A 19,439-nucleotide genomic window follows, 5' to 3' on the forward strand; every position below is an offset into this window, starting at 1 on the left:
GCATACTCATATCTAGCTCGCCGTCGAAACAGACGAGGTTGAAGGACACAGGTGGCGGTGGTGGTGGTCTACGAGCGTTAAAACGCCACGATACCAGGGAGACGGAATGCATTGCATGGCGTTCAAAATTGGGAAATGGAATATAGAGGGGGTCAAAAGTTTACACGATACCCCAAGTTTCAATAACACGCAAAGTTTCGCACTGGTGTTTGCAATTGCGACAATTGCACTGCTACTTAGTGCACGTGAAAGTTTGGTTTAAATTTTGTTCCTGCGAAACGCGAAGTCACATGTCCAAATTTTCCCTGATTTTCGTCCCACCATATCTGAGCTGAAAGCGTACAACTCAATGGCAAGCCATTGTCAGTGAAGACGCCACGGCCAGGCAGTCGCTGCGTCGACTGTAGGCAGGTAGGCATTCATGTTGGCGTGGTGCCTGAAAGCTGCCTGGTTAGTTACCTAAAACAGCCTTGTGCTCCCACCATCACCAACCAACACCAAACCCGTGACATAAAAAGCTAGTCATCACAACCCATATCCACAACATACAACCCCAGATCTCTACGGTTGAAGTATTACGAATTTGTCTCGTTTTATTACAGAATCCCGCCCTATAGAAAAAAAATCAGAAAGAGAAGAGTCATCAAAAAAACCACCCACAACCATGGACTTCAAATCCACCCCCCTCTACGGCGGCGCAATAACCGTCGACCTACCCTCCGACTACTCCGACGCCTCGTAAACTCCTCCTTACCCTCCCCTCTCATAAACCCCCTCATACTAACAGTTTCTAAGCCTAATCCGCCAAATCCCCTCACACCAAGAAGTTTACCTCCACAACACAGGCTACACCAGCATCGTCCTCGAAATTCTCGAGTACGTCGACAAACCATCCGACGAGGAAGCCCTGCAGTATCACTTCGCCGATCTGATCGATGGCACAGGGGATGCTACGACGATGGTTGCGCAGGCCAAGAGTGAGATGAAGAATTTGTACGTTTTTTTTCCTATTTACTGGTTTTTCTTTTTTAATTCTTTCTATATTTCAACACGCAATGGAAGCGCAAGAAGTCATGGGCGAAATAAAGTGAAATGGCTAACAAGAAAAAAAAAACAAAGACCACAAACCCCAATCCTAACCTTGACCTTCATCCAAACTCCCCCTCCTGCCCCCGCAGGAGCACCAGCCCGCAAAACACCAGAATACACATTTATCCAGCTTATCCTTGTGCGACTCAAGGATCAAGGTACAGACGTAAGCATCCTCCCTTTTCTCTTCTTCCTTCCTTCCTCCCTTCTATCCCTTTCTTCTCTTTTGAAATCGACTAACGTCAAGGGTACAAAAAAAAGATCATGATAACAATAAACTCTCCCCACTACCCAGGCGAATACACGCCTGCGGCTTCACCAAGCAGCGAAACGCAGCTTATGACCGAGGCCAAGGGGATCAAGGAGAAGGTGCTGGAGAGTTTTGCGATTAAAGAGTGGGGGTTGTTTGAGGGCTGAGTTTGGGTTACATCATCGAGGGTCTATGGGAGAATGGGAGGAAAGAAGATAGGCAAGGAAAGGAAGGGATGATGGGATATGTGGTATGGAGTAGATAGCTTGAATTAAATCCAGTGAATGAATACATAAATAAATGAATAAAGTAAGTTTACTACAACGCTTGGGATAGTTTGTCACCAGGCAGATTTTCCAAGTTCACATCAACAGTCACAGATAGTCTGGCATCTCGCTCAGCAGGAAAAGAAGAGGAGAAATAATGGTATATGAGCATAGCACTATATCCCCTCTCACCTTACGAGATCCTTTTCACAGATACGCCTATCCATCTATATCCCCCCCATTGTTTCATCATATGTACGCCATGATATTTAGTATAAACAAGCACCGCAAGAAGTAATCCTCACCACCTCCCACCACCACCACAACTCACTTATACCCATTCGCTCTATTCAACCGCCGCCGCATCTCCTCCCCCACCATTGTTGCCCTGTCATCCAAACCCATCACATCCCCTCTTAACCGTGATTCCTCACCAATCCCCCCACGTGACACACCCTTGGGTTGAGCAGCGAGAAAAGGCGAGGGAGGAAGATCCGCTAGTTTACCCGTAGGCTGGACATCTTGCATCAAGGCAGGGTCAACTGGCATGTCAAACGTATTCTGTTGTTGCTGCTGCTGCTGAGCGAATTGCTGATAGACATGAGCAGGGTGCTGTGGGCTTGCAATTGGTACCTGAGTAGAAGGCGAGTCAAGACCCGGTGGAGGAGGCTGAGAAGGAGAAAAGATAGTCGGCGGTGTGGGCGTCATGGTCTTTTGGGCAGTACTAAAAGCAGATGCTGATCGTGCTTCTGCGCGTGCCTGATTCTGACCTTGTCGCATGGCTGATAACCCTTTGTTCATCTCGCTACATTCCGGGCAGTTTCTGATGACCTGACTGACAGTCTCTTTGATGCGGACCCAATGATATAGCTCAGCAATGGCCGCAGTTGTCTTGTTGATCCCGCCGTGCTGCTTATGATGTATTTCCTGGGCAATTTCATACTGCTGCTTCGGATCGGCAATCACCTCCTTGCCCTTGAGCCACATTTTCTCCGGTTCATCGTCATTAGCCGGTGTCAGCTTGTAGTGGGTCGCTGCACTGCGGAGACGGCTCTTCTCTGCACGATCAGCGCCGTTGGGGTATTTCCCGTTTTTGAGATAGAAACGTATCTTGTCAAACCGCTCTTCTGACACAAATTCGTCATCTTGACCCAAGTCTCGTCCATAGATGATGGCATCGACGAGCTCACCAGGATACGACTTGAGATTACCACACCCCTTTACACGACCGATGCGCTTGAAGCCAAGAGCATCCCATATGCGACAAGAGGCGACGTTGGTCTCGTAAACAAGATTGAAGACGGAATAGGTGTAGCCCTGTGGTTGTTAGCGGCAGCATACAGACGGCACAATTGCGCAAAACATACCAACTTCGGGGCCCAGTCTAGGTACGTCTCACCCATCAGACGTCCGACACCACGATTTCGCGACGCATCTGTAACAAGAAAACCGCCGTTGCAGACATGGCTCGACCGGCCCGGGTAGTTTGGCTTGATGTAGAAGCTTCCGAGACACTCCCGTTCCCAGTCGCATCCTCTGCGGGCCATTTCGTGGAGCTGACGGCCATCCTGAATTTCGCCCAAAAGCATAATAGCACCGAAGACTCCGAACCAGTACGGGCCAAAGCTTTCGAGTGGTAATGGTTCAACCATAGGGTACGTGTCGCCTTTTTCAATTTCACGGCCAAGCTGATCGCATAGGTATGCGAGTAGCGTGAGAGGCACTTGGTTGGGCGCAGAAAAAGGTATGATTGTCGCAGTCGTAACACGGTCGCGCAGAATGACTTGACATGGCGCAATGCCTACGGGCAGAGGGCTGCCTGGTGGAGGATATGGAATGTCGCCCGAGGTGCGGTATACAACTGGTGCGCTGGGGTCATCCAGCATCGCAGGCATGGCGGGCGGGCAGGCGGGGTGAAGGGCGAGGGCCGTTGGAGCTCCCTGTCGCGCGCAATTAGCATTGTGGAAGGAGGTGAGAGAATCAAGTCCAATCGACGTGGTTGGGCCAGTCGCATCGTATGATGCTACTATATGAGCGGCATGAGTGGCACATTGGGGCCGTGTTGAGGGAGAAGTTGTCCACACCCACACAATGACGTGGATGGTGTAGGACCTACCTTGCAGTGCCTGACGAGGGGCCCTAAGGATGGCCAAAGGGCAGGATGAGAGATACTGCCGTGATGTGGTGCTCGCGCCGAGTGCCTGGCAGACCTGCGCTAGTAGCGCTCCTTGTGGCCAGCCAATCGGGGCCGTCTTGAGTACAGAGTGCTCTGGGACGGGGGACATGCATGGAGTACATTGATAGAACTGATTCATTCACGCAAGGCATCATTCATAAACCAAACAACAGCGGCAATTGTTTTAAAAAGCGATTGAATTGCGACATAACGCCGTGCAATGGTATAGCGTTGTTCTACCACCATGAACAATGCGACAACAAAACCAAACAGCCTTGTGGATATCAATGATAATTTATACAAATGAAAGAAAGCAAGATTTAATCTTTCGTTGCGGCGATACACATTCAAAAGGTATTATGTAGAGTAAGAGAAATGCAAACAGTCCTTCATTCACACGCACGCCCAACATCTTGATACAATTCCTTCCCCTCGGCGTATCAACCCCTCATCCAACCACTTAGTAGCCAGAGACCATCTGAGAGTACAGGAAGTTGCCTGCTTCATCAACATACTCAATGGTCTGTTTGCTGTAGCAGTAGCCAGGCTCTTGCCATGGCAGAGTTGGGTGGGAACCACCGTAGCTAGGGGAGCTGGGGTAGCTGGGATGGCTGGATCCAGGTGCAGTGGGCTTGTTGCCAGGGGTGTTAGGAGATTCGTGTCCAGGTCCGGTAGGCTGTGTGTATCCCGGCTCGCTGATGACTGGGATATCAAGAGGAGTGGGAGTGTAGGTGAAGGGCTTGCCAGCGGGGAGGTGCTCAGTGGCCTTGGGGAGGACAGTGTAAGGAGCGCTCAAGTCAGGAAGCTCGTTCTCAGAGGCGGCAGGCTTGGCCTTGTTGCACTTGACGTTGATGTGGAAGTTGGGAAGGGTCTCAGGGTCGAGCTCGCCGTTGACACCGACAACCTTGTAGTACAGGTTCTCCTTGAGGTAAGCTTCGATGTGCTCGGGAGTGAGAGACTCAAGTTCACCGGCAGCTTGCTTTCCTTGCAGACAAGTGGTCAAGGGGACAGAGCCTTCGGTCATGACGGGTTGAGAAGAGTTGGAACCACCGACCATCATACCACCGATAATACCATAGGAACCAACATAGTTGGAGGCTTGAGTGTAGTCGGTGGATGGGTCGTAAGCAGCCTCGCCATCATCGCTATCATCGCCACCGACAGAGATGCCGACGGAGACACCAGCAGTGCCAAGAGAGATGCTAGCAGAGAGGGTCGAGTTGGCCTTGATGGGGTAGGGAGCAGTCGAGTTGGCAGTGGAGTTGCTGCTAGGCTTGCCAACAAAGCAGTGAACAACATAGGATCCCTCAAGCGCGTACTTGTCGGCAGTGACGGAAAGGATAGTGTGGTACTCGCCTTCCTTGATGGGACGGCCAAGGTACTGGCCAGTCTCGGTGACATGGCCATCACGCTTGCTCATGGATCGGCCGTTTGCAGCGTAGAGCGAGTTGATGGAACGGACAACCTGGTCGTAAGAGTTGGAGCTAGTGTCGGGGTAGAAGTATCCAAGAGTGCGGGTCTCGTAGACGTCCTGCGAGGTGTAGTAGTTGCCGGCGGCGTCCTTGGTGAAGGGCTTCAGGGGAGTGTACGCGTTCTTGGGCTCGCCCTGGTTCCACTGGGCCATGGGGCGCATCACGTTACCGTTGGCGACGTAGGTGTTGGGGCTGATGATCTGGAGCATGGCGAGAAGACGATCGATGTTGCAGTGGTGGAGCCAGAAGAGAGGGTCGAAAGCAGCGACATCGAGGTAGGCCATGTGACCACCGCTCTCACCGCCAGAAATGCTGTGGATAAGGTCGTGGACAGACTCGATGCTGTCGACGCCGCCACCGCTGAGGGCAGTACGGACACCAATAGCAGCAGTGCTGGCAGCGCCCCAGTTGGGCTTGCTGGAGAAGAGAGCAAAGATACGGTCACGAATCGAAATGCGGGCAGAGCCAAAACGAGCGTTCAACTCGTTGTTGTTGCTGCGAGTAGGATTGGCGACAGGGCGGCGAAGCGTGACGGGCCAGCTGTTCCATGGGCCTCCGCCCATCTCAGAGGGAAGCGAGTTGCCCCAGCTGTAGCTGTAGAGAGGGTTGGCGATCCTAACAGAACCTTGGGGCTTGTTGACAGTGATGGTCTGGTCCCGGATGAGGGTTGGGACAGCAGGCGCGTTGCCTGGATCACGGGCGTAGTCAAAGTAGGGCATACGCAGAGTAGAGGCGATTTGTCGCAGACGACCCTGCTGGCTAGCAGGGAACTCCTGAATCACCTCAAGGACAGACTGGTACCAAGCTTGCTGTGGACAAAGTGTTAGTTGTGACAAGTTAGACTAGCAATGAAGAAGACGTACCTCGTAAGCGGCGAGGTAGGGCCTGTGCCATGAACCAAAGAGGGTCATGCCGTGGGGGCAGAAACCAGCGTTGTTGACCAGGGGGGATGGGAAGTTGTTCCAGGTGACAAAGGGACGGCCGTGGACACCGGAGACCTGGTAGTAGGAGAGGACGTCACGCTTGTCCTTTGCTATGAACCTCTCCATACCGAGAATGTACAGGTTCCAGGCTTCGGAGTCGCGGGCCAAGTCACGGATCTCGAGACGGGCGGCAGCAGAGCTTCCGCCATTGCAGTCTCCATTGGAAGCATAGCCGTTGCTGCAGACACCTTTGATGGGAATAGGGCCTCTGGACTGGCGCTTTTGGAGTTCTGCCTCAATCTCCTGGAGGTGACGCTTGATAAGGTCCTCGGAAGAGTGGCCGGCGAAAGCAGCATGGTTGTGATGGGCGCCATGCTGGAGCGCAACAGTGAACTGAAGAAGCGACAAGAAGGCAAAGACCATGGACATCATGCCCGCAGGCTTGCTGAAGTTGGCCATGATGAGAAGAAGGTGCTTTTTTTGAGTGCTTATACGTAAACGACGGAAAGGGCCGAGGGCCAGAACGAGGGACTGGTTTCCCGTGGAGGCGAAGAAACGGGAGCAGGAATTAAAATGGATGAAGCTAATGAGCGTAACGACCGATTGGAAGCGAAGCCAACAGGTCAAAGGGAAAAAGGAAGTTGCTGGTTAGAAACCTCGATGTCGAGAACAACGAGGAATCAGAGATGCGGCGTGGAGGGTAGACAAGGGGCGGGCGTGTGGCAGCATGATATATCGAGGCAGTCTTGTTTTTAGTCCATGCTTAAAAGGGCGAGGGACCCAGCTGTTGGTGGCCCATTTGGACGCCAGGCGCTCGAGGGGAGGGTGGATTCGTCGTATTCGTGGGTCATGACTGACGGGACGGGCGGTGATTGGCCAGGCCGGAGAATGGAGTGGATTGGGTGCATGGCCCCAGTTGGTCCCGAAACGACACACGACGACCGATCTGCACGGCCTGCCCCTGACTTGGCCGCAAGCGACGAGGCGGCACGCGCGCCAGGGCCATGGGAGGCCGTTGGCTGCTGGCGACTGGGGACGCAGGGGTTGTGGTGCTGAGATTTGCGTGTGTGTATTGTCGTCACGCTGCCGTGGCCCCAAGCGCCCGTCGTCTGATGCCGCGAGATGCAGCCGACGGCATGGCTGATGTAATGAGAGGATCTAGGGTTTTGTTCGATTGCTAGTAGCACAGTGGCGTCAATGGGGGGATGGATGGATGAATGGACGGATGGAGGTCAAGGTGAAGGAGAGGAGGAGTGGGCGGCGGCAGAGGGGCGAGTCAGGCAGGGCGGGCTGCTGCACAGCCACGCCACCACCACGGCCACGACGAGAATGGCAATGGCTCAATTCACCCACTCAGGCACGCCCCCATTGCAGCCCCGACGCCCGTCCCAATCATGCCTTAGTCATGCACGCCGAATCAAAATCGTTCGTCAGTGCACCTCCCCCAGAAGCACATGTCATGCCATGTCCACGCCATAGCATTATGCACTCCCTCCTATACTTTACCCATACGATGCTACACTACACTACACTATTCGTCCAAATACTGAACTACCTACTACACCACTTACGCCCACCCCCCCCTTCTTCTCGTTCCCACTCACTCTTCCCATACCCACCCATCGCTAGTTGCGCCCGTCTTTTCCAGAAGCGACCCACACCCCGTTTCACCATGTTTCTTCCATCTGCCTCCACCCGTCGCCCCCGATACCAACTTCCCTTTGGTCCCTTGTTGCAGTTTCACCAGTGCTATTTTTTGCACATCATCAAGGCTTGGTCTTGTTCAAGCTTTTCGCATCTCCATGTGGCCGAGTGCCTCTATCGATATAATTAGTGGTCGCATGCACTCCTCAACAACCATGCCCATGCCCATCTGCCGCCGCCTTTCCCGCATGGTGCCCATGTCTCGATACATGCCATCTGTGTCCGATGTACCAAGTACATACTGCGTACATACACACGTACACACACTCTCTCCAACCTTGTTCCATCTATGACGCCTGAGGTCCCAGCCCGGCTATCTCGGTCCGCTTACTACCGTGTGTGGTTGGCCAGGTCGTTCAACGCGCGTTGCGCTATGCAATGACATAAAGTATTGCGTCGTCTCTGTTCGCGGTACCCACTCGCAGTGCTATTCCTCATTTACCATCCTTCGCTACGGCAGGTCGCCACTGTCTGCACACATCCGCGTCCGCCATGCTCGTTTCCCTCGAGATAACCATCTACCTACAAGCCACTACTACTATGCTAACCACACACTGCGACTTCTACAAGCCCCCTAGAACGCATTCCCGTCGTCAAAAAGCAAGCACGTCTAGATCTGCTGCGCCAGTCTTGGACTTTATTGGACAAGTCTCCAAGAGCAGAAAAAGACGTTACCATTACTGCCATCGCTCCCCTTGGCTCTCCTCAACGGCGACTTTTCTGAGCAATAGAATTCAGCCTTAAACTTGTGCAACCCCAACGGCTATCTCGCTCAAGTGAAAACCCCTCCGCCAAGATGCTATAGGTAACCCAGACATTATCATCAACTTTGCCATGCTCCCATGTCACCTTCCCAGAATTGAGTCGACAGATCCTCATATCGGTGGTGCACGGTACCTTTTTTGTTGCCCAGTGCCGCTACGACTATCGCGGATGTCGGGTCTAGTCCCAATATGGACGCAGCTCAAGACCACGCACCCTCGGCTCGTCCTCACCTAGTTTCAATCCTCGCGTTTCACATTGCACAAACTAACCTCCTAGTCGTCACGCCTACCATGGAATTTACCTATTTTAGCTTCTGACTACAAAACTTTGATGCCACAGGCCCCCCGGCTCTGCTACCTAGCAATAATCATTGCGTGCAGCTAAGCAACGGAGCGGCTTTCCGGTAGGTCGGGTGCACAGGGGACGACGCCATCTATTTAGCCCATTGCAGATGCAAGCCCTCGTCCTAGGATACGAGCCCGTCGGCAAATGCTTCCCAACCCTCGCCCGCTTCCTTGATATTGGACTCCATGTTTTTGAATGCTGACATGCACGTCAGCTTACGTTTGGTGGTCCGAAATACCTCGTAAGGCCGGCGGGTACTTGGCAAACGCGTGATGGAATTCCGTCTTACGCCCAAGTTGTTGGCTAGCCTAGAACCACACTAGCCCGTAAACAGCTTTCAGCTCAATATATTATTCCAGCCAAAACGCCTCTGTGTAGATTGTCCCTCTACCAGCGTACCGCCAAGTGGACCAATCTAGTCATGCCGAGATGCTCTAGTCTCGTCGTGCAAATCACACACCTACTGTGTATACGAGAGATGAAATCACTGGTCTAGGAAGGGGCCTGGACATGCTCCCAATTTAGCATCTTGGCTACTAAATGAAGTCGAATGCAAGGATGCTGTTACACACTCTCTTGCCGCGTACGGCGTATATAGTCGAGCGGTCTAGCCACATCCATGAACCAGACATGTACATTTCCTATAGAACCTCCGCATCCAGCCGAGAAGCCAATCAAAACCTGCATTTTGAGAATAGCCTGCGTTCACATACTGAACCTGGAAAATATTTCACGCAAAAGTGTAGTTCACTGGTATGCCCTTGAACCCCAGCATGTTATATCATCGCCATGGCCTCACTTTCCGACCCTTCCCAAAGAAAAAAGATACGAACAGAGCCGTATACATAAGCTCATTCACCCCCCATGACCCTAATATCGCTAGCAATGCAGCTTCAACCCGCACACTCACTAGCCCACCCAGCTCCAAGCCGCATACACAGCACAACACACCTTACTCCATACCCCCCTTCCCTTCCAGCCACACCCACAACCATACCCACAGCCACCTCCTCTCCCCCTTCTCATCCCCCAGCTCCCGGGACCCCAAGCCACGACACCAGCCAAGCACGGCACAAAATGCCAAGCAGGGGGGGTGCCAAGCAGGAATAGGGAGAGTGAGAGTGACATCGAGATCATAAGCCTGAGTGACATTTCGAAATGATTTATTTGTTTTTTTTTATCAAAAAAAATTATCCATATGAGATGTACACGTGATCTCGAAAGACATGGGAAAGAAAAGTGAAAGATGGGGCTTTAGCTTCATTAATTAACCTGAACGAAAAAAAAGAAATAGGTAGAATGAACGTATATATGCAGTAGCATCTCCCCAATAACATATACCCAGCAACAAAGGAAAATAGTTTCAAAGTGAAAGATGGATCCTTTTTTTTTTGAGAAGAGAGATAAGAAAATAAAGGCGGAGAAAGTGGGTATATAACCAATGGACACCAACAACAACAGCAACATCAAGAACCAAAAAACATGTCGATACATATATTTCTCCTTCTTCTTCTTCTTCTTCTTCTTCTCCTCTCCTGCCTTTCCCACACATCTTGCCTGCACAAGAAAAAAAATAACAACGTCTACTGAAAAGCCCCCCTAATCTTCGCATACAGCTCTGTATCCAAGAAATTATAATTTGGATCCGAAAAGCAAAACGGAGCCCGCAACAAAGTCTCCGCCGTCGGTCGTTCCATGGGATCGATAGTAAAGCAATCGTACATGAAACTTAGACCCTCGACGCCAATCACGCGGCTGACATCTTCGGGGATGGGGGGTGCCTGATTGAGGCTACCGAGCTTGTAAATAGCGCCGATGGCTTCTTCCTTGGACCAAGGACGTTTACCCGCAAACATTTCGAGCACCACGCAGCCGAGGGACCAGATGTCCACTTTGGCCGAGTAGCCCTGGCCCTGCGAGCGGATCACTTCGGGCGCCATCCAAAAGACGGAGCCTTGCATGCTATTTGTTACGTCGTTGCCGTAAATGTTGTCGGTCTTCTTGGAAATACCGAAATCAGAAATTTTGCATGTGCCGTCAAGATCGAGGAGAATGTTGTCGGCTTTGAGGTCGCGGTGCAGAATACCTTCGCGATGTAGGTACGAGAGACCCAGTAACGTCTGCCTGGTAAGAGATGAAACAACACTTTCTTCAAACTTGCCGTGCTTGCGGATGCACGATCCTACCGAGCCACCAGAAATGTACTCGAGGAAAATGGAAATGCTGTATTCCTTGCGTTCGCAACCAAGATACTGCACAATATTGGGATGATCCAAATGCTGCATGGTGTCAATCTCCTGATCCAGACTCTTGACCAATTCCTTAATCTTGTCCTTGTCCGAGCCGGCCGCTTTGGCATTGACCTCTACTTGCTTGACAGCAATCAATTCACCAGTCGTGATGTTCATACCCAGGTACACACGACCAAACGTGCCCTTGCCAATCAGCTGTCCCTTCATCCATTTGAACGTTGGCTGGCGTGACGGCATGCTGGATAGATGATCTTGGGGTATCGTCTCCATAACAAGACGCGATCCACGCTGTGGTCGAACTTGTTCCGTCCTCGCGTTGAACATCTTGGTAGATTTTCTCCTGATTATGTCACCACCATTGCGTAACGTAGCAACGCGTGATGGCCCTGGTCCGGCGGGTACATGGCCTGGCAAGTGTCTGTTCTCTAGTGGCTGATACTGCGACTTGACGACTTCACGAATAGACTTTGTGCGTCCCAAGCCAGCGCCTGACTTGCGCATGTTGCGCTGTGCAATCGACTGCAATCCAGCACCACCTCGGTGGAGAGTTGGATTCGAAGGAGTGGGGTCGGCTGGCAAAGGCTTGTTGTTTTCTGGTATGAACTCTGTGGACCCATCCGTCTCGGCCTCCTCAAGCATAGGCTGATCGAGATTGACGTTGGGAAAGAGCTCATCAAGATGGTCCACAAGGGTTTCAGCCGGTGGACGGTTAGCCCAAACATCACTGGCAAATGATTCACGGCGTGAAAACTTGTTCGTGTCGTCTGGCGAGTCGGTCCATGTTGTTGATGCGGCCGACTCAGGATGCCAATCGCTGGCCTGAGATTCGTGATCGCCCATTGCGCTTGGTTCTGCTGATTTTTCAGTCACCTGGGCTAGTGAGTTCTTTGATCTTTGCGTTTTGAGTCGGAGGTTCGGTCTCCGGCTACGAGAGTTGATTCTAGTAATAGGTGCGTCCTTTTCAGGTGGAGGAGGACCAGCTCGTCCGGCGAGTGGCGCTTGGAATAGTCCATCATCAGAATCATCATCGTCCGCATCCATTGGATCAAGGTTGGGCGACTTCGTAATAAAAGAGACTCGGGCTTCCTCAAAGTCATGGGTTGGGCCATATACCGATACTCTAGACGGCTCCCTGGTAAGGCTAGGTTCCGTAGATTGTGCGGTGTGAGGGCTTCGGCCTGGCGACCGAGATCGATCATCCCTTTGGTTGGGGCCTGCAAAATCCGGCACCAAAATGCTAAGGTCTGGCCGCTCGGTCGGGGAATCGGTACTGAAAGCTTCTTCATAGTCAGGAATTCTGAATGGTATGTTGCCTTTGCTCATGGTATATTCACCAGGGCTGCGGGGCGACCCACCTGGACTATTTCTACCGGAGCCGGTTCTGGCGCCGAAACCGTTCTCCTGCAGTACTTGTTGCGAGGGCCGGATGCCTTCTGGCGAGCTCTCGTCCTTTGGTGGGGGAAGGGGACCCTTGTTGGGTGCTCTGTTCGCGGCTCCAATACCAGCTCCTAGGTTGCCTGCTCCAATAATGGCAGCGGCAATGCCGCCAAGCCCACTTGCACCTTGAGGTATGGCTTTGCGTTTCTCAGGCTGGGATTCTGCTGAAAGGCGTTTTGTTTGGCCGTCGTCACTCTCCGGCCACGAAGTCCTACTCTTGTTCTTTGTCAACGAGTTAGCTTTCAAAAGTGTGCTGGTATCAGCTGGCACAGGCGGCGGTTCCCTCAAGGGTACGAGTTGCTTGCTCTTGCGCTGTTGGTCATCGAAGGGTTTCTTCAGATCCTCGTAAGGCGAAGCGCGTGGTTCGTCAAAGTCGATGACCCGCTGGCTTCGGTAGCTGATGCTGTCGCTGGTCGCAGAGTTCAGATCAGGGCTTTGCCCATTCATCTTGGGGAAACGAGTTTTGAGATACTCTTCTTGTTTCCGCTTCATCTCCCTTCGGTGCTCTTCTGCAGCTGCTTCTAGTAGCAGCTTACGGCGTTCCTCCTCAGACACATCGCCACGCGAATCCCAGGACTCGGGCGGCTTGCTGCTGCTACTACTACTGCCTCCGTGCGACCTTTCGGCTGCATCACTGGGTAGAAGCTCATTTTTATCGGCCATTTTGCGTAGAGCTGCGCTCTTGTCTGCAACTAGCGTGGATTCTTCTGATTTGGCACCTGGCGAATCCAGCTGAGAATCGGCATTGAGACGCGAGTATGCGTTGTCATCAACCGTCCGGGCAGCAGCGTGAGGGAGCGAGACACCAAGCCCGGTTGACGACCCAACTGCTCCTTCTGGAGGTATTTTGACAAAGATCTTCAGCTCACCAAACCGGTTTCCGTATTGCGACCGAGCCTTGAGCAACTTGGAGTCGGAAAGCGGGCGATTGTGTTCATACTGGCCAGGAACGGTCAGGTGCAGTTCAATTCCGGGTACCTTGCTTAATCCTTGAATCAGCTCCTCACAACACAGTGTTCGTAATGAAGTCGCTGAATCGACGTTAGTGATGTCGAGAAGGCGATAGTTGTAGCCGTCTGGTGTGACAAAAGCAAACTTTCGATCTTCTTTGCCGTGAGTGCGGCCACGGCCAGCAGCACGGTTGTCGGAATCCGTCTGTGCAGAGCGTCTTGATGGAGGACGCTCGTTCAGAGATGTTTCACTCGAGTTCATAGTCGACTTCCCAAAAAGAGATCCGCTGGGGTGAGTGCGATGGCTGGCTGGGCTGGTCGGAGAATCTAAACTAGTATCGTCAGACGGGTGGCTGTCCTTCTTTCTTCCGCCCATGATCTTCTTGAAGAATCCTTTTTCGTGATCCTTGGCGCTAGTCGGAATGTCCATGAGAGCCGCGTTGGGCCGCGTGCCTTCCCACCCATTCTTCCGATTCTCACTGCGGCTTTCAGGACGGCCCTCGAAGGATCTACCAGAAGGCGGCCCTGAACCATTATTGGCAAAAGTAGAATTGATCGACTCAGCACTGTTGACGCGGTTGTGGGGCGAGTAGTAACGGGAGCCTTGGGTGGTCAGGCCCGCGCTCAGCTGTCCGCTGTTTGTAGCAAGGCGAGCAGATGGGAGACCTGGACTGTGCTGCGGGCTTGACTGACGGTGGGTTCCAGCGCCCAGTGACGATGGTCCGAATTCAGAAGACGTATTTGGGCTATGTCGTACTTGCTTGATGTCGAGACCTTGGAGAACCTCCCGCGAATAGGGACTGCGCGCAGGTCCTTCTGAAAAGTCCGGCGTGGGCCCCAGGCCGGGGACAGTGAAGTTGCGCTGCTGGGTGGAAATGCGCCTGGACGGATTAATACTCGCGCCAGGTGAATGCACGAGCAGTTGGCGCCCGGGGCTTTCCTCGCCATTGCCTGCAGTTGTTGGCGTTGAACCAAAGTCCATGCCGCGGGATCCAAGATAGGGCGAATTTTCCAGGGTGCCTTCTGTGCCTGCGCTTGTCATGCCTGTGTCAGACCGTTGGGGCGGAGGCCGATATGAGTTTGAAGCACCTGATTCCACAATGCCACGAACCAGTCTGCGGAGCTTGCGACCTTCATCACGCTCCCTGTTCTGATCCCACCCGGTCCCGCTTGCAGTGCACTGCTTGGCTAGCTGGGGAAAGATGACTTGGTGCATCATGGCCACATTTCCCTTGCTTCCGTGACCACGGCCAATGTCGAGAAATTTAGATCCTTCCAAGCCCAGGGTCCTAAACGTCTCTTGCCAGTCGCGGGAAAAGTTGTTGCTTGCCAGCCACTGCTGAACGCGCTCGGCGGGCCATTGCATGGAGGCATCGTGAGGGGATATTGGCGTGGTGCCGTTGCTCTCTGGGCGATAGTAGACGCTGCCATGGCTCTGGACCATGGGGTTCTGCAGGGTCGCTGTTGGAGGGCCAGGCGAGTCGTAGGCGTTTGTTCTGTCGGTAGGTATGTTGAGGTTATTGCGGACATTGGGTGTGGGAGGCATGTTGTAGCCATTGGAGCCATACTGGACGCTCTGGACGCTATCGAGGAGGCTGCTGGAAAAGGGCTGGGGCGGAGCTTCGGTGGTGGCCGAGTGGGAGTCGTCTCTGTAGTAGGGCTCCGAATAGCCTCTGGAGGTGTGTAACGGGGGGATGCCAACGCCGGGTCCAAACGACTCGCCGCCGGGTATGTAGGTGGCTGAGGTCAGAGGAGGCTCGCGCTCGACGGGAATCTGCTGGGGCGGGGGGCCTGGGGGAGGGGGTAGGTTGTGGGGATAGATGCGGTATTGGCCTGGATCGTAGCCCGGCTGCTGGTACTGGGGCCGTGGTGGTCCCCAGTTTGTCGAGTGCGGGGGAGGAGGAATGGGGATGCCGCCCAGGTTGTTGTAGCCCGTTGGCCGTGGCGGCGGCGGAGGCAGCGCAATGTGGCCGGCGGGCGTGCTCGAGGGCTGGGGCGGCGGGGGAGGAATGTACTGATGCATGGCGACGGGACCCTGGCGGTGATGGGCAGATCAGCGGCGGTATGCGCCCTTGCGCGCGCGCGCTGGCGGACGGGGTGTCTCTCTCTCTGTTGCAGAGGGGAGGAGCACACGATGTGTAGCCAGCGGTAGCAGCAGCAGCGACGACGACGACAACGAGGGTGAGGGCTCTAGCGAGGGTGGTGGGAGTGGTGGTGGTGAGGAATGTCGTAGGCCGAGGCTGGCTAGTCCCCCAATGGCGTGGTAGGCGTGGGCGGGGAGGGTTTCAGGCTTGGTGCAGGTTGATGTGTGAGGTGAAGAGGTCGTTGGGCGGGATTGGCTGGCAGGCCTGGGTTGGCATGTCTCGAGGGCAGCAAACAGAGGGAAAGCAGTGGTGGGCTGGATGCGGGCGAGGGCCTGTCACATCATGACATGCCGCTGCCAACTGTAACGGAGTCGCGAGCCTTGGTTTGGGCTGCTGAGTCGGCGACGGGGCGTGGGTTTCGCACGCTCCTTTGTCGGTACCTTTTCTCAAGTATGCTGTCGATCCACGACGCGCGAGTGGGTCCGCCGCAGCTAGTAGCCTGCTTGCTGCAATGCAATACGCTGTACGGAATCGTCGCTGGTATCTTCTGTACATACATACATACATGCACACATGCGCACACACAGGCTCACGGGCGGACGGGCGGGCGGGCGAGAGCAAGGGAAGGGGGGGGGAGTGATTGCAGCACAGGATGTAGTAGTATATTGGAGTAGTAGGGATGGTGGGCGTCGTCCAGAGGCGCGAGAAGGGAATGACCCTGTGTGTGCTTGGCCGTCGCAACAAAGACGGGACGGCCGAATTGGCGGGTGCAGCGACGCGACAACAATGGGGCGCGCAAGACGAGCAGCGTAGGATGAAGCCAGAACAGAGCAGAGCAGAGCAGCGCAAGACAGCACAGCACAGGATGAGGGGCAGAGGCCTGTCTGCCAGTTCAGTCCAGTCCAGCCGTGGCAGTGGAATGGTGAGCAGCAGCACGGCGGCGCCGGGGGCACGGGGCAGCCACCCACAAACGCACGGATCACCAGTGAATCTCGGATCACTATTTACCGCTAACCGCCGCGTAGCCGGCCTGTCAGCCGTTGTGCCTTTTGCTCATGCTCCCATACTACTACTACTACTACTAACACTATTACTACTACTAACCAACTACTGATGACTACAGTACTACACCTTGGCGGCTTCTGAACATGGCCTTCGTCAGCTCGGCAACCCCATGCGTATACTACCATGCCTGCACAGGCACATAGCCGACATGCTTACTGTATCCTCTCCACCTCTACACACCTCCTCGTCCCTGTTTCATATCACGCGAGCACGTGGCGGTGCAACGCCTCCACCAGCCGCAATGGAGAGCAGAGAGCCCAAGTGCGTCACCGAGATAAAAGGTGGAAAGACACTTGCACTTGCATCCTTCTACCATCACCATTGTCCGGATATGTAGGTGCTCTGGTACCCGCCTGTCTAGTTTGCTGTTGCTGCATGCACACCCACATCGGAGCCGCCGAACAACGTTGCAGCGACCACTTTTTTCTCGTATCGCATGCGCACGAAAATGTCCCTCCGCACCTGCTCTGGCCTATCCTCGTCTCTCTACCCATCAACATGCAATTTACCCCTTCACCGCGCCAGCTGCTCTCTTCGCACCCACCCCGGTCTGTCGAGTCGGCCGGGGGTTCGGCAAATTCCACCGTCATTTGTACTTACGGTATGAGACACAAGAGGTCCATCAAAGTTTACGACCATTCGGAAGCCCAGGCTCAACTGCAAGCCTACGAGACCGTGCAATCGACCTGACAAACCTCAACCTGCTACTTCACCGCAACTTGTTTCCTGCCATGGTGCTGCCAGCCAGCTGTGCACAAGACCAGCTTTGCAACCATCTTACCCCAACTGGGAAACTCAACACCCGCGTTCCGGCAGGCTTCTGCATCGGCCAAATCTCTCTTGTATAAAGCTCAACCCACGCATCTGTATTCCGGCTTTGGCAAGCATCGGTACCTCTACGGCATGCTGGCGTTTAATCCGTCAGCTCCGACCCAGCTACTCTTCATCCCTCTCTCCGCGGAGAAGGCCTGAGCAATAAGAAACATTTCATCTCCAAGACATGTCATTGCGAAACACCATCTCAGACAGGGCATGCTTTGGAAGTACTCCAACACTCGTATTGCTGCTTTTAGGTCCCGCTTCAACGATCGTCGAAAGGTATGTCATCAGCATTCATGCGTCGCAGCGCCCTAGTACTCAACTCGCCACTGACGGCGTCGTCGTATGTGTCAAGTGTACCCAGACCGTCGCTGCAGTTGAGTCCCTTGTGTTACATTCGTAGAGAAAAAAAACAAGCTTCTTTTTTCTTTTTGCAAAACGGACATGCAGTGATCGACAAGACGACCACACGTGCATGGCCCGATCCGAGCTGTCGGCCAAACCATGAGCTGGTATGATCTCACATGGCGTCACTCTGAGTGCTTCCTTGATTGACTCACATACGACCTGCTGCAACAGTAATGGAACTTGTCCACAGCAATAACTGCACGCACTGAAATATACCTAGATGGCCAAGCTAAAAACTCGGGGTTATATCGGATCTACCTACGTGAGCCTGGTACTAGATCTAACGCGGGCATCTGATCCCTTATCTTATCGATCCCAACATGCGCCCAACTAAATACTAATTCCGAATACACAGTGTGGAATTTCCAGATGACGTACTTGTAAATTGATTTTTCTACATATCAGCATCAAGTCACAGCTGTCCTGATAATAACCACAACCCAAACCTTTGCCTCGGAAAATAGTCTGCTGCTATGGGCGAAGTAAAGCCAAATAAGCCTATTGTTTTGAATGCCGACGACATCATCAGCACTGCTTCCGAGCGCTTCCCAGACACCAGCGCTGGTGGCGACGTTACATGGAGAACATTAATCTCAACACCAAAGACGCGCACAAACACCTTTACCGTTGGCATTGCTACATGCGCTCCAGGCGTCTCAGCCGGGTGCCAAGGCCAGCTTAAGCCTCACCGTCACAAACAAGCGGAGATCTATCATGTCACCTCTGGTACGGGGATAGTGACGATTGATGGGGACGAGTATGAAGTAGGCAAAGGGAGCGTGGTGTGGATACCAGGTGATGCTGAGCATGGGGTTCGGAATATCGGAGGAGAGGATTTGATATGGCTGTATGCCTTTGCTACAGATGGATTCGACGATGTTGTCTATCGGTTCAATGAGGGTGAACGTGGGCATGGTAAAGAAGCAGCAAACACCAGAGCGAAACTGTAACCGGCGCTGTTGAAGCGATGGTATATACTGCTTGTGAATATTCACACTTCCTACTATATTCCATTGGTTTTGACCCATCCCGCTAAATCCAAATCATTTACGCCTGCCTGAGAACCAAAATACTTTGAAAGACCCCAAGAGAGCCATGGGGAGCATTTATCATACAAGCTAAGAGTAGTCCGAGGCCGTTACAGCAGACATCACGCAAGCTAATAACTGACCTGACAGATGCCGCCGAGGATGCCAGCCTGAATGCGGCTATCGATGAGTACAAACAATCCAGTGCTGCTTCGCCCATTGGCATTGATGCGGAAATTTCGATATATGAGCCCAAGAACTAGGAAATCTAGACATCTAGTGAGCGACTGCATCTTGGACATAATTAGCATTGATCGAGACATGGGCATAAGGATGATCGTGTCTTATCAAAAGAAATGGCACGATATCATGGAGCACCCATCAGCAGCGCCATATTCGCGCGATT

The 19,439-nt window shown here is 53.3% G+C and overlaps 7 protein-coding genes across 7 annotated transcripts; 3 read left to right on the plus strand and 4 right to left on the minus strand.

Annotated features, from left to right (window-relative positions):
• Positions 1–664: 664 nt before the first annotated feature.
• COCVIDRAFT_113349 (hypothetical protein) lies at positions 665–1,506 on the plus strand (the record flags this gene model as incomplete). Its single annotated transcript, XM_014695785.1, has 4 exons — positions 665–738; positions 796–993; positions 1,120–1,255; positions 1,351–1,506. The coding sequence occupies 4 exons, from the start codon at positions 665–667 to the stop codon at positions 1,504–1,506; spliced, it is 564 nt and encodes a 187-aa protein (XP_014551271.1).
• A 426-nt stretch (positions 1,507–1,932) lies between these two features.
• COCVIDRAFT_42406 (hypothetical protein) lies at positions 1,933–3,500 on the minus strand (the record flags this gene model as incomplete). Its single annotated transcript, XM_014695786.1, has 2 exons — positions 1,933–2,922; positions 2,973–3,500. 2 exons carry the CDS (start codon positions 3,498–3,500, stop codon positions 1,933–1,935), a joined length of 1,518 nt encoding a protein of 505 aa, XP_014551272.1.
• A 741-nt stretch (positions 3,501–4,241) lies between these two features.
• COCVIDRAFT_113348 (hypothetical protein) lies at positions 4,242–6,635 on the minus strand (the record flags this gene model as incomplete). The annotated part of the gene is made up of 2 exons (XM_014695787.1): positions 4,242–6,062; positions 6,117–6,635. The coding sequence occupies 2 exons, from the start codon at positions 6,633–6,635 to the stop codon at positions 4,242–4,244; spliced, it is 2,340 nt and encodes a 779-aa protein (XP_014551273.1).
• A 3,618-nt stretch (positions 6,636–10,253) lies between these two features.
• On the minus strand, positions 10,254–10,484 carry COCVIDRAFT_113344 (hypothetical protein; the record flags this gene model as incomplete). The annotated part of the gene is made up of 1 exon (XM_014695788.1): positions 10,254–10,484. The coding sequence occupies one exon, from the start codon at positions 10,482–10,484 to the stop codon at positions 10,254–10,256; it is 231 nt and encodes a 76-aa protein (XP_014551274.1).
• Positions 10,485–10,573: 89 nt separating this feature from the next.
• On the minus strand, positions 10,574–15,652 carry COCVIDRAFT_113368 (hypothetical protein; the record flags this gene model as incomplete). The annotated part of the gene is made up of 2 exons (XM_014695789.1): positions 10,574–12,675; positions 12,895–15,652. 2 exons carry the CDS (start codon positions 15,650–15,652, stop codon positions 10,574–10,576), a joined length of 4,860 nt encoding a protein of 1,619 aa, XP_014551275.1.
• A 773-nt stretch (positions 15,653–16,425) lies between these two features.
• COCVIDRAFT_20452 (hypothetical protein) lies at positions 16,426–17,468 on the plus strand (the record flags this gene model as incomplete). The annotated part of the gene is made up of 3 exons (XM_014695775.1): positions 16,426–16,745; positions 16,837–16,870; positions 16,914–17,468. The coding sequence occupies 3 exons, from the start codon at positions 16,426–16,428 to the stop codon at positions 17,466–17,468; spliced, it is 909 nt and encodes a 302-aa protein (XP_014551261.1).
• A 1,010-nt stretch (positions 17,469–18,478) lies between these two features.
• Positions 18,479–18,955, plus strand: COCVIDRAFT_42409 (hypothetical protein; the record flags this gene model as incomplete). Its single annotated transcript, XM_014695790.1, has 1 exon — positions 18,479–18,955. One exon carries the CDS (start codon positions 18,479–18,481, stop codon positions 18,953–18,955), a length of 477 nt encoding a protein of 158 aa, XP_014551276.1.
• Between the last annotated feature and the right edge of the window lie 484 nt (positions 18,956–19,439).

This window comes from Bipolaris victoriae, assembly GCF_000527765.1.
Source record: "Bipolaris victoriae FI3 unplaced genomic scaffold scaffold_146, whole genome shotgun sequence".
Taxonomy (NCBI): domain Eukaryota; kingdom Fungi; phylum Ascomycota; class Dothideomycetes; order Pleosporales; family Pleosporaceae; genus Bipolaris; species Bipolaris victoriae.